Source organism: Crinia signifera, chromosome 1 (assembly GCF_055691185.1).
Source record: "Crinia signifera chromosome 1, ASM5569118v1, whole genome shotgun sequence".
Classification (NCBI taxonomy): domain Eukaryota; kingdom Metazoa; phylum Chordata; class Amphibia; order Anura; family Myobatrachidae; genus Crinia; species Crinia signifera.
In genome coordinates, this window is record NC_139217.1 from 172,554,502 (window position 1) to 172,569,398 (window position 14,897).

A 14,897-nucleotide genomic window follows, 5' to 3' on the forward strand; every position below is an offset into this window, starting at 1 on the left:
TTTTGTCATCCATTCAGTCTGAGTGTACCGTCCATGATAGCATACTCCTGGATGTCACCACTGACGATATATCTTTAGGTCTTTTGCAAGATTGCACAGTGTGTACGCACTATATTATTTGTCCAGGAGTTCAAGGGAAATCCTTGACGACATTTTATCGTTTGCACATTGTATAGTGTGTACCCAGCTTTACAATCAATGGGGCAGATGTATTATAGTGATGCTTATAATACGTCCTTCTTCGCCTCATTAATGAGGTGCAGCAGGAATGGACATCAACAAGATGTATTAACATCTTGTCTGCCGAAGCAGGGGAGTGCAAACTCCCCCCTCCGGCGATGTCTCCTTCCCTCCGGCCGGCTGGACTGGGCATGCGTGGGATCTCGCTACTCACGTGAGATCTCCAGCGCAGCCCAGAGCCAGCATAAGGACACTTCATACATCTGCCCCTATGTTTTGAAAAATGACAGTTGGGATCTGAGTGGCTGTTACTTTATCTCTCTCCAATTTATCTCTCTCCAATACTTAGTAATTAGACCCCTTTAAGTTCCGTCTTGATGTACTTTTGGTGTCACACAGGGGCAGGGGCTCTAATCATGTGCTTTTTGTGTTATGTAGCCTGTACGGTACAATGGCTAATACCTATTTTAGATGGTGTCAGTTACCAGGACCTAGCTTTTAAAGCATTTGCTTTGAGTGGGCTTACTAATATACAGTATATACAGTGTATAGCGGTCTGAGGTGGCACAACCAAGGTAGCAGAGGCAAAACACAATGATTCGGTGCCCTCCAAAATAAGGATCCACTGGCATGGTCCGCAGCATGTAGGAGTGATGGGGGGATGGCGGCACTCGACAGTAAATAAATGATTACACCCGCACTCAGGCCATAGTAGCCAACGTTTCAAAGCCTCCTCGGCTTTTTTATCAAGGCAAAAATACAGAGAACGTTCTCTGTATTTTTGCCTTGATAAAAAAGCCGAGGAGGCTTTGAAATGTTGGCTACTATGGCCTGAGTGCGGGTGTAATCATTTATTTACTGTCGAGTGCCGCCATCCCCCCATCAATCGTATATACAGTGTATATATATTAGATTATAGCTTGTTAAATGCTAATTGTGCACCCTTCAGGGACAGGGCAGCCACTTGTACGCTTGTAAACCACCATCTAGAAGACTTGTGTTTGCCTCTGACAATGGTTTCATATTTATGTCACATTCTGACCAATCAATTATTTCACTGGAGCTTTTTGGTTTTGTGCATTTTTCAATTTACTAAGGTCAGTCATAATGACTGAGCCACGATACAAATGACTATGAACAGGATCGGCCATATTTTTTGGCCTGAGAACCCAACACATTTACAAACCTGCCGAGTTCTCAGGATTCGTAATAGCCAATGGGGAAGTCATTCGTATTTGGCTGCCGAGTTTCCCTGCCGCCAAATATGGAATATTTAGATGCATTGGTAATGCTTGTGGCAAATTTGGCAACTTGGCCAAAATTTGGAACATAGTAAATATACTGAGCACTGGGTCCGGACCATGATTAGGATTGAATGGATCTTTCCCCTGTAAATTTCCCCTGTAGGGGCTCATACCACCCTTTTTGGCACAAACAATTTTTCAATTCAGTCAATCAATTAGATCATATTTCTTCCCCAATGTGCTATTTAATCACTAACAATAACTAAACCTTGTGAACATGACTGAATGCTTTTGTGCATTGAGTTGCTGCCAAATAATTTCTTAATTGTATATTGGCATTAATGAGAAAGTGTACTGTGATAAAACAGTGGAAATGTGTTTGAGGGCAGGTATATTTTTCAAAGTTTCTGTCATATGAGTTTAAAACCGCAGGATTGTGTTTGAAAATGGCTTGGTAAGAGCAATTTAAGCTTGTGTAAAAGCTGGCTAAGAGTCCCTGGACATATGGATGGAGAGTAATGGAGAGCTCCTCCCATTAGGATCAGCCCAGGTCTTGAGAGCCTTGGCCTCAGAAGTAATAATGTAGTAAACATTTGTCATCCTTGCCAGTAACTCTTTCTATGCAAGCTGCTGGTTTACAGCACGTGATGCCATTTCTGTCTGTAGTGTGTGATATATTCAATACTGTTTTAGTGAGTTGGACAGTAAGTCTTTCTCACACATAGAGACGGAAACTTGTGAAGTTAGAGCTGGAGAAGCTAGGACGTATTTTTAGAAACTATTTTTACTTTGGGCGCAAATAAAAATAGCTGAGGCTATTTGAACCAAACACTCTAGATTGGTGTACAGTATTACTCTTTTGTGCTGCTGAAGAAAGTGCAACTGTCTAACTGAGAGGGCATCCTAATAAAGTGGCCAATGGGTGTAAGTATCCAAATTAAGTACACATATAAGGTTACCAGTATACATTATGTGCAGACAATATAACATGTGTGGCATACTAACTCCAATCTCAAAATTTGAATTGTAAGATGCAATTTTAAGCTTTTCAATTATGCATTTCACTTATTAGTCGTTTTTGCATCTTTTATTAATGTGAAGTGTATAAAATGTCTGTTTTTTTACAGCTGACTAACCATTTATACCCAAGAGTAATTCTGCTCCATCTGTTTTTTGTTCCCTGAGACTTGTATGTGTAATTCAAATATGGGATACCGCCTGAATAAGTAGGACAAGAATACAGTCATATAATTTTAACTTTGGTTTCATTTTTAGAATCTGAACTAAATATACAACTCTAATTTTTGGTATTGTTATTAGTGCATTAATATAGAGTATATGGTTGATCTACAACATGTGTGTTCTGGCATTGTCAGATACAGGGTGTAGGATCTACTGTCTCTCTAGAATCCAACTGCAATATGATGTATTTTATATTGTACATACTGTACCTGCTTGAGAAAAACCTTTTATTTACTGTTAACCCTTTGAGTGGCAATTGAATTTGTCAAAATTGGTAGGAAATTGCCAAGCAAACATGTTTATCACAGTAAGCTGTAAGGTTTACTTTATATAGGAAATATAGTCTTTTTTTTTTTTTTACACAACATTGAATGTATTGCAAATATTACAGAATCTAGTGTCTGGTCAAATGTGGAAATGAGGAATATAAATTAAAATAAATTAAACTCTCCAAAGCAAACCTCCCCATAACACCCCACCCTGTATAACCTAACCCAACTCTAGGCATACTTGGATTCCTTAAAACAACCACCCCATACCCTAACTCTACACTAACCTATACTAAACTAAACTCTCCCTCCCCTACCCACCAAGGAAGGATAATAGGTACTTGTGTATTATCACGGCGCCCATCGCATCGCAGACCATAAGGCATGCGATGGTATGCGATGCAATGTTCCGCGATGTCCCCCGATGTCATACAATGTTAAAATTGTATGGCATTGTATATGGCATACAATGCCATACAATGCGATGTGATTATAAATTGTATAAGCACCCTAATGGGGGCTTACAATGTTAAATGGACCCCCACGCCACCACCACTATGAACGTGAACCCGAAGCGTGGCGAGCACAGTGTGCCCGCGAGGGGCGGCGGTACGCGTCCTACGACTTTTTCATACCCCCACTATCCACGTCAGCGTGGAGTTGATTTTATATAGTGTGGCGAGCGATCGCGGAATACATGTAAAGTAATACGCGGCCCCTCGCGGGGCTCGCCACGCTTCAGGCTCGGTGGCTAGCTGCGCTCGCAACACTATATAAAATCAACTCCATGACGACGTGGATAGTGGGGGTATGAAAAGGTCGGAAGACGCGTACCGCCGCCCCTCGCGAGCTCGACACGCTTCGGGTTCACGTTCATACTGGGGGTGGTGTGGGGGTGCATTTAACTTTGTAAGCACCCATTAGGGTGCTTAAAAACACCCATTAGGGTGCTTATACAGTTTAAAATAGTATAGGGGGCTTAAATTGCATCGCACCGCTGTGCATCGGGTGTATGGCATCGATGGCATGCGATGCGATGAAAAATCGTGCTCTGCTATGCGATGGGCGCCGTGATAATACACAAGTACCGGATAATAGCTAAATGGACTACCTAGGGCAACTAGTGGCCAATGACTAAATCTAGTTAGAATTTACTAACATTATTAAAGTATAGAGGTTTAACCTCATAGAAAAAATGTTATGTCAGCGAGATAACAACCAAGAAGGCAATGATATATAGATATACAAATAACCTTTCACATATAACAATTAGTAGCATAGCATACAACATCATGCATGCAGTATATCAAGGAAAGGCAGCACAAACTAAAATATGATACACAACATTAGTCCAGCCATCCTTCGGTCATGCGAAAGAGTAAAGCCAGCATCTCAATTAAATTCCAAAACGTTGGAGGAGAAGGATAAGAACTTACAAGACGATAAAACAGCAAAGTCCAGGATCGTAGCATTCCCATCAGGAGGAAAGGAGAGGTCTTCTCTGTAGTACAGGAAAAAAAAGGGACATCTCCTTGTAAGCCTTCCAACTGAATAAGAAGCCGATTAGTAGAGGCATAGACCGCATGCAGGATTTGTTGTACAGGAGCTTTCATGCCTAATCATAAAGCACATTTTTTATTTCACTGCTAGGTAAAGCAGTAGATGTGGAGAGGAAAACGGTGGCGGCTAGCACGCTGCCAAGTATAGAAAGGGGACCAGTAGCTGTTAACACTCCACAGCAGTTACTATTCAGATACTGTGTGTTCCACGCAGGTAATAGCAGATAGGAGTAAGTTATATAGAGAGCTCAGGAGACTGTCGCAGCCAGCAGTCCCGGGCAATAGTACTGACAAACACACTGTAAAGATGGCGTCTGCGTCTAAGCAGGATTTGTTATGACATGTAGATGCTACAGTCACTGCACAGTTAAAGTATACTGTCCCCAGACACCTGTAGAAGGGCTTTCAGATGTATAAATGAGGGAGCTCACCCAACAGTGCAGCTGGAGGTGTCCAGATAATACAGCAGAGCAGATCCCAAGCAAATGGCCAGCAAGTGGAGGCTCCAAGGAGTGCACCCAGATAGATCTATCTATCTATCTATCTATCTATCTATCTATCTAATGCCATTAAGAATTTATGTCCTTGTGATCCTGCTTGTGTTTGGTGTTTATCCATTTGCTAAAAGTAATAATAGGCCCTTAAAAAATATCTCATAAAGAAAGCAAAATGATATTATTAACCGCTGACAAAACAGTATTGGACACACTTGTATTTTATCAAATTATTTTTCTTGGTTTTATTTTAGGCCCGCGACCGTGTAAAGAACGGGTTAAGTAAACTGTTAGAAACAAACAACCTTGTTGATAAAATGAAAGTAGAGCTGTCTGCTTTAGAGCCAGTGCTGAAACAAAAGTCTGTAGATGTGGATGCCTTAATGGAGAAATTGTCAGTAGATCAGGAAAATGCAGACCAGGTAAGAATTGGAAATACCCTCAGACCAATCAGAAGAGTAGGAAGTCGGAGTTCCAAGTTGTTTGATCCATTTTCTTAAATTATGTTACTGTTTTGTTAATTCAGTGGATTACGAAATGCTGGCTTATTTGTTTAATGATTACTTGTAATGTCTTTTTTATTTATGTTTTTTATTTAAAGCTTTATATGTGCTGTACAGTTGCAATCTAAGCTCATATAGATGCTTTTGTACAAAGCCTTGGAGTATGATAAAGTGAAGAGAGGTAAACTATTAAACAGCCAGCTCCTAACTGTCATATTTCAAACCCAGCCTGTAATATTTGGCCACTTCTGTATCAGCCTAGGGCGGCTGGAACCCTTAATGAGGCCCTGATGGGTATACATGATACAATAACAGTAAATAATTAGAAAATATACAAACATATCCAACATAGTACCGAAAAAATAATGAAACATTCAAATAATCAATTAAGTCATAAGAAATTGAAACCCAGGTAATTGACTAGCTTCAAAAAGAATGAGAAAATTGGATGAGAATACACAGAGACAGAAAACAATACAATATAAAATGAAAGCGAATAGAGACAGCAGTATGGCTGACCTGGGAGTGTGTGGGCAGGTTGGGGACATAAATGTTCATGAGAGTAAAAAAAGAGGGAACTACTGAAGATTTCCATTGTTTAGCAGTTAAAGATTTGGCGTCATTACAAATATGTTCTAAAAGCTTCTCTTGTTGTTTGCTGACCTCTCTTACGGACACAACATACCTCCCCACTGTCCCAATTTTTTGGAACAGTCATGATTTTTTGTGACTGTCCTGCGTCCCACCCATGGCCAGCAGTGTTCTGTGGTGGGATACATTTGGGAGTCCCCCCTGTCTGTCACTGCTCTGCTCAGGAGAGCAGCAGTAAATAGAAACTGTGTGCATGTGCACAGCATCTATTCAGGAAGACATGGGGGCAGGGGGCAAGGCCAGCAGCTCACATAGTTCTGGCCATGACCCCACAGTGGTGTATATGTGGGCCTGGCCTTATGGTAAGTGATGCGATCCTAGGCCCTGCAGAGCCCAACAGACACTTGAGGCGGTAGAGTCAACTCTGTGACACATAAGTTCCACTCTTGTGCCCAAAAAGAACAAATAAGGGGTCAGGATCACCAAGTGTGGTAAAATGGTCCCCCCCTCCCCCCTCTTATTTTCAGCAGGAGCCTTAGGCTTGCACCGCTATAGCACTCAGTAGCCGTAACAGCTATACTTTTTTTCTTCACAGGTGCGGTGCATTGTTAAAGAAGATGAGGCAATTGCCAAAGTGAAAGCAGAAGAGACACAGGCAATTGCTGATGATGCTCAGAGAGACCTTGACGAAGCAATGCCCGCTCTAGATGCTGCAAATAAGGCTTTAGACTCTTTGGATAAAGCAGACATATCTGAAATCAGAGTGTTTACTAAACCACCAGATATGGTTATGACCGTTATGGAGGCCATAAGCATTCTTCTAAATGCAAAGTAAGGAGCATTACTCTATATTTAAATTCATTTATTGTAATGTATTTATTATTTTCACTATAGGCTTTTCTGAATCATTTCCTATTTCATTTTAATCAAATAAATTCCCATCTTCGATATATACAAAAAAAGTTTTTTGTTTCTTTTGCTAATATGTCCTAACAAATATTTTGTTGTTTCTGTACGAAATGAAATAGATTACTGATAATGTGATCCCTATAATGAAGCAGGCCAGGGGGAATTTAGCAAAATTACTATTTAGACCATTCCTACCTGCACAAAAAAATGTATTTACAGGAAACTTTGCAGGTAACATCACATTGTACCAGATGTTATCCCACATACTGTATTATACTAATAGTGACCTTCGCTATATACCGCAATAGAGTCATGTCCCACAGAGTACAGTGGGCCTGATTCAGACCTGCTCGGTGGGCTGCGAGTGTTCGGTGCCCAGCGAGCCGGTAAACGCCGGCTCGCTGAACACAAGCCCCGGCAGTCCCCCGCCTCTGTACACGGCTGCGAATGCCAGCAAAAATATTAGAAGAGAATAATGGCGTCAGTATGCCCCTTAATACTTGTCAACAACCCTTAAATATATCAAAATGTCTGTGTACATTTTTAAGGCAGGTCAGTATCCATGGACTAATGTCCCACTTTTTCTACTGAATACTCTCATCCTAAACACTGAAGGGGACTACTCTGCACTGTAATATTTCTACTCAGGGTACCGCCCAGGTGACAGCAGAAATTCAGATTATTTATATCCGCTGAACCAGACCCGCTGCACCGCTATGTGTGGACGCAGCCTTAGAGATGGATCAGGGGGTTATTCTGGTTGATTCGCTCGGATGCGTATACGTATCCTTGCAAGTCAACCTAACCCTGCCTTGCGAATGGTGGCACGCCGTCCCACCATTCGTTAGGCTTGTTCCTTCACACTGGCTAGGATTTGATGTTTTGCATAAATATCCATGTGCAGCGGGCAGGGGGCTGTCCACATCATTCGCTGGTAGGCGACGGTGCACGCATATGTAAGAGTGGTCTGAGGCACCCTTATATATGTGTGGACGCGGTGAAGGAAATGGGAGGACAGCTGACATCCGGTGATGTGAGCTGCCCGCCCCCGTCGGCCAAGTCATGTCCCATGAGCATGAGAACGCCCAGCTTTTTCATGGGAACGCACATAAAACACTGGGCGTTCCCATATGCTAATGGCCCAGCCCGCCCCCCACCCTCCCCACGCAGGATGGGTGCATGCAGCCAGCGATCAGATTTCTTGCCAGGTACGCACGCACCCAGCGAATGCACATGCGCAATAAAATCCCATCGGTCCCCGTGTGAACGGACCTGAATAAGGTTCTTAGTCCATGGATACTTACCTGCCTTAAACATTTACACACAATATGTCATATGTAAGGACTGCCGGACTTTAAGGAGGCGCATATTGACACCATTATTTCTTGTTGCATTGTCTTCTAATATTTTTGATGGCTGTCTGCCTTAATGGACATATAATATACATATTGTACATGTAATAGTTATGTGAATTTGTTTTTCAGATTAGTCACTACTTGCTAACTGTAGGGAATAGGACACATACTGTGATATTCCTTGTTACAGGCACCTTCAATTAAGTAATTACTAATTGAATTATTCATGTGTGCATGTAAATGAAATTATGTGACTGTTGTCAGCCAGTAGACAATCACTAAGGTGCTAATTGATGCCACTACTTCCACTGAATTGTTTCTACATATTTATCTGGCCAATTACCCGAATGTGACATACTACAATCACACTGCCCACACCTGATTCTGTAAATCATTTATCATTGATAAAATTGAAGCATTCCATCTTCAAAAAGATCAATCTGTGAGATGATATGCATCAAGTGTTGACAGGATATAATGACGGATTTGTCTTAATTTTGACCTTGCCAACTGTCTACACTTACAAGGTGAAGGAGCCCATACACGCTCCGTTTTGCTGCGGCTCCGTTTGGTACTATGCGATGCGCGCTTCCGCGCATCTCATAGTACAGTGCGAAAAGTATGTGCTGCACATACTTTTTGTACTTGGTTTACATCGTATTGCATCGCATTGCATGCACAGTGCATGCACAAGCAATGCGATGCGATGTGTACTTTAAAAGTACAAAACGGCCCGGCAAAACGGACCGTGAATGGCCAGCTTGACACTTTTCCCCACAAATACTGTCATTTGATTTATTGTTGAATTGGAATGTTTAACAATTATCTGCAGACTGCATTCGCAGACCAAATGATACAAAAGGGGGGGTATTCAATCCCAGGTCACGACTGTCGATCCGGCCTGACAGCCATGACCCTGGCCCATTCTCGTTTTGTTGGACCGCAGATCGTTAGGCGCAATTCAATGTCCCGCTTGGCGATCGACAAAAAGGGGGTGTGTCCGCGTAAACAGGCTTGGATTGACGACCTTCGGCCGCGATCGTGACATTTCACGTCCGAAATCGACAAAACGGGCCTGACGGCTTTTAAAGTCGGGCCCGTTCTGTCAATCTGCCTCTTCAATGCTGTCGGGAAAGACAGCATTGAATAGGCGGTTGCCGCTATTTCCCTAAAAATGCAAATAGCGTGTTTTATACCACCTCATTAGGATACACAAATTTTTTGCCAATTTCTCTAAATTAGAATTTTTAGCCATTGATGTGAGTTTGTCTGTGTGTCATCTTTTATGTGTATATATTGTGCGTCTTATTTTAACTTATATTATTAAAAGATAAGTAATAGTATTTCCAATAATTAATTGTATTTATCCCCTTTACTTCATACAGTATATTTGAGAATCTACCATGTTTGTTCTGTGCCCTGATGTGTATAGCTCTTTATATTGTACCTTAATTCATGTTCTCCATTGTGAATACAGCAAAAAAAAAAAAGTATATATAGCTATATAAGAGTGCCCCACTAAAAAGAGAGTGCTTTTCTCTTCCGTCAAAAAGATCTATTGTGTGTCTGTGAAGCTGCTGGGAAAATCCTGACACGATCCGGATCGGAAGCTGGTTGTTCTGATGTACAGTATGGCCAGCTTAAGACACCTCACTAGTAAAAGGTTAAAGTGTTAGTAAGTGTTGATAAATAAGAAACATAAGCTATGTGTTAAGAGTTTTACATAGGTGAAAGGTAATAGTTAAAGTTTATAAGTGATAAGAATATAATTGGGTGCCAAAACGTACTGAACTAAGTGTTACAATGTGATGCTACAAGGCAATACTATATAAAATAATAGCAAATGTGTATTTCCAGTAATAACCATTGCAAGTATTACTTTTCTAATTACTGCACATTGCTCATTTTGTTTAGGCCGGATTGGACATCAGCAAAACAACTTCTGGGAGATTCCAATTTCCTCAAAAGGCTTATGGACTATGACAAAGAAAACATAAAACCTCAGATTTTGCTGAAACTGCAGAAATACATTAATAACCCCGATTTTGTACCAGAAAAGGTAGAAAAGGTGTCTAAAGCGTGCCGATCTATGTGTATGTGGGTCAGAGCCATGGATCTCTATTCTAGGGTGCTAAAGGAAGTCGGACCAAAAAAACAAAAGCTGGCAGCCGCACAGGTACTTTGCCATCTATTGCTCATAAAACATTGTGGGAGGATTTCAAAAACACAATGTTAATATTAGGAATCTTAGTGTTATGCCAGGCATACATTATGCAATTATCTGTAATCTGTTGAGCTACAGGGGATCGGCCCAATAATCGCATACTCTACGGCTGCATCCGATCAGGTGATGAGCCATCACAATACTGTAGAAACACACAATACACAAAACAAAGATTGTGTCCCTATAAGTGCGCACAGCACAGCAGCCAGTATGCAGTGTACCATAACAGGGCCGAAACTAGGTGTTTCAGCGCCCAGGGTGGCACTCAATTGGTCGCCCCCAGGTGGGACACACCAAATGACTGCCTTGGGGACAGGCAGCGGGGGTCCGGGGACTGGAGTAGGTTAACTCCGGCTCCTAGCGCTGCCGGGCGGTGGGCGGGAAGCAGATTTTGAAAAGACTCAGCGTCCGTCAAGTCTTTTCAAAATCATCAGCGCTTCCCGCCGCCAGGCAAATAGCGCTAGGAGACGGAGTGACAAGTGAGTGAAAGCTGCCGCTACACCAGTCCCTGGACCCCCGCTGCAAACATACCTGTGTGCAGCCAGCGGGGGTAGGCAGCGTCCAGGGGTCCAGGGACTGGTGTAGCGGCAGCCTTCACTCACTCCGTCTCCTAGCGCTATCTGCCTGGCGGCGGGAAGCGCTGATGACTTTGAAAAGACTTGCCAGATGCTGATTGGCTGAATTCAGCGCCCGGCAGCGATAGGAGCCGGAGTTAACCCACCTGTCCATGTCCCCGGGACCCCGCTGCCCATCCTCGGACCCGCTGCCAGGACCTCATACTAGCGCCCCCCCCCCCTCCACCGCCCGGTGCGCATGACCCCCTAGCCCCCCCCTAGTTACGGCCCTGACCATAAAGGGTTCACCCCTTCCCTTCACCAATAGTACTGCACACAAAGAAATCAGCACACTAGTTAACTAGCACTTGTATGTTCAATAGTGCTAGCCTCAAGGGTATCCTCTTAATTTTCCCCGTTCCACAGCCGGAACATATATATATATATATATATATACATACCATACCAATATATACATACACACCATTGTTTTGTCCTGACGACGGGGGAGACCCCGAAACGTAGACCATCAGACAATAAATTTGTCCTACGTTCACCAGCATCAAGTCCCTGAGTGCCCTTCTTTCCTCATTTGTGTCTTCCTCATTTGTGTCTTCACGGGCTGCGAGGCCCGTAGGGTGGCACCAGGGCAAGTTACCCCTCTGGACTCAATATAAGTCCTGGGTGCCAATCTTTCGCTTGGATATATATATATATTCAGGGAGAGATTGGGACGGCTCATCGCCAGTCAAACAAGATATAACTATGCCCAGCTATCAATGTATGAGTTTATCTACAGAGGTGGATTTTTTTTTTTTTTTAAATAGACATTGTACAACAGGTGCCTAAACAGTATTTATGCTTTATAACCTTGCTGTATGCCTATTGGATCAATTAGTGACAACCTTTCACTGGCTAATGCATTGCTGCTGATACTGGGTGGTTCAGTATTACTGGGTCTCATTTACAGCTGATGCTGGTGCCACTGCTATTGTACAGTCTGTAGATGATGGTAGAATGAGATGCATCTAGCATTCACAATGGTTTCTGCTTTCTTTAGTCTGAGCTTGATGCCACTATGATCACTCTCCAAGAGAAGCAAAGGAAATTAAAAGATGTTGAAGAACAAATTAATAAACTGCAAGATCAATTTGATAAAAGCTTTGGGGAAAAAGAAAGCCTTTGTAAGTCTTCTTTTTGTTCTTATACTAAACTCATTGTTAATCCAAATATACATGTTTTAGTAAGTAAGGCCTGAGCAGCTTTTATATGCATCTGATGGGACTGCACATACACACAGACAGAAATAAAACTCCTGCAAATACATTTCCAAGTACAGCTCACTGGGGCTTCATTTAAGGCATACAATATTCATGAATGACAATTAAGGGACATTGGATTGTATTCATTTAGTGAGTTACATTTCTACTTTTTAAAGATATATGACTTTGCTCATAAATATGATTGCCCATATAAATTGATGTTGCTTCCACTCTAGAAGGGAGAAAGGTTTGGCAAGAGCAAGGAGAGTCCAGCGATTTCTGCCACCCTCTTTCTGCCCCTACCAGCCCATTTTCTTACAGATGGAGTACTATGGAATGAGGCCTGTGGCAGATGCCTTCAGATCAGCTGTCTCCACAATGGAGCAATGTTGAATTGTTGATAGTGTATGCATTGCTACTACTTGTAGAGATTTGGGGGAAGATTTATTAAGCTTGGAAAAGAGATAAACTGGAGATAAAGCAGAGAAAAGGTAAAAGGAGATAAAGCACCAGCCAATCAGCTGTGTTTGAAAAAGACAGTTGGGAGTTGATTGGCTGGTGCTTTATCTCCTTTTACCTTTTCTCCGCTTTATCTCCAGTTTATCTCTTCTCCAAGCTTAATAAATCTGCCCCTTGAATACTAAACATGCCCGTGATATGATGAATAGATTTCTCAGTTACTTTTTGCATCTAACTAGCCCAATCCCTCCAAAAAAAATTAAAGATAACGGCTCTTAAAAATATTTTGATATCTAGTCCTAAATTATTCATATATAGGTGAGGGGGCCCTAGACTTCACCCCTCACTATATGTAATGAGAGTTTCTACTTTGCTGAGCCTTATAGTGTCACACAAAGAGAAAGAATGAAGGTGAACTATTAAAATGTTAGTAATGATCATACATTTTGAAATATTCACCCAGGTTGGGTGACTTGGGGGTATCCCACTGCCTCTCTCTTTGCCACCAGCTCTCTCCCTGACACTCTTTCTCCCTCTTTTTCTAACACAGTCTCTTTCTCTCTTTCCCTGACACTGTGTCTCTCTACTCTTCCTGATCTTTTTCTTCTCTCTCATTAACACTGTCTCTCTTTCTTCCTTATACTGTCTCTCTCCATGAGACCGTGTCTTTTTCTTCTCCCTAAGTTTGTTTCTCTTTCTCTCTCATTGACACACACTCTCTCTCTCCTTGACAATGTCTCTCTCCATCTATCCATTCTCTCTATCTCCCTGACACTGTCTCTCTCTCCCTCTCTATTTTCATGACACCCTTTTACTCCATTCATTCTGTCCTGGTGGGGGGGTCACTGGATATTGCTATGGGACCCACAAAGACATGATAAGTTTCAGTTGGGGGGTCTCTCAACAATCATTGCTACGTTTTCCTCCATGGTGCAGGGCTGCCATTTGTCAGTAAACTACCTCTACAGTAATAGCCAAACAGGAACTTCAACTGATTTTTGTAACTTCCACTGCTTTCATTGTTTTGTCAAATGCTTTTTTCGTTTGGTATTTTGCTTTTTAACATTTGATTCTAAATTTATACAATAGAAGCATAGAATGTAATGGCGGATAAGAACCACTTGACCCATCTTGTTTGCCCATGTACACACTTACAAAGGGTCAATGTTTGTCAAGATCTAATTAACCTAGCAGGATATTTTGGGATTGTGGAGTACCCAGAGGAAACCCAGAGGAGAATATATAAACTCTACATAGTTAGGGCCATAGTGGGAATCAAACCCATGACCTCAGTGCTCTGAGGCAGCAATGCTAACCATTACACCATACTACTCAAACAATGCTATTTCCTGTGTGTAACTATGTTTTTTCTTTATAGCGAGAACTATGGCACTTACACAAGCACGACTCAATCGGGCAGGTAAATTAACAGCAGCGCTAGGAGATGAACAGGTCCGATGGAAAGAGAGCATTGAAAGTTTTGAGGAAGAGATCTCAAATGTTATAGGAAATGTTTTTATTGCTGCTGCCTGTGTCGCCTATTTTGGTGCTTTTACGGCAGTATATAGACAGCTGGTAAGTATTATGTATTTAATTGTATCATGGTGTTACCATGTTGTCATATCTCCCAACTGTCCCAATTTTTTATTGGGACTGTGGAGCTGTCCCAACCATCGGCTACAGTATCTCGTGGGTTGGGATAGTCCACCTGCCACACCCCTTTGTTGAGTTAAACGACCCCTTTTTGGATGCATGTGCCTTCGTTGTACAGGAGTCCCCGAGCCAAAAACAATACTTGTCCTGAAATACCTTCTTTTCATGTGATATTGTTTTACTTGTACATATGATACACTTATGTCCTTCATGTGTTTAATTTGTTGCAATTTCAAAATAATGTGTACACACACAGATAAATAAGGAATTCCTACATGCTTGCTACTTTTTATAGAAATGCACATAAATGATCATTTTACCTTATTTATATTCTGTACCAGTGCAGTATCATTATGCAGGCTTTGTGCAGTATTTGCTATACAATGTGCTGTAGATTAC

The 14,897-nt window shown here is 41.9% G+C and overlaps 1 protein-coding gene across 1 annotated transcript in view; it reads left to right on the forward strand.

The window, feature by feature from the left end:
* DNAH6 (dynein axonemal heavy chain 6) overlaps nucleotides 1-14,897 on the forward strand; it is a 270,855-nt gene that overhangs the window by 160,952 nt on the left and 95,006 nt on the right. The window contains 5 exon segments of the mRNA XM_083177142.1: nucleotides 5,243-5,410; nucleotides 6,678-6,913; nucleotides 10,261-10,522; nucleotides 12,185-12,308; nucleotides 14,224-14,420. Coding sequence (XP_083033268.1) covers nucleotides 5,243-5,410; nucleotides 6,678-6,913; nucleotides 10,261-10,522; nucleotides 12,185-12,308; nucleotides 14,224-14,420 — 987 coding nt within the window.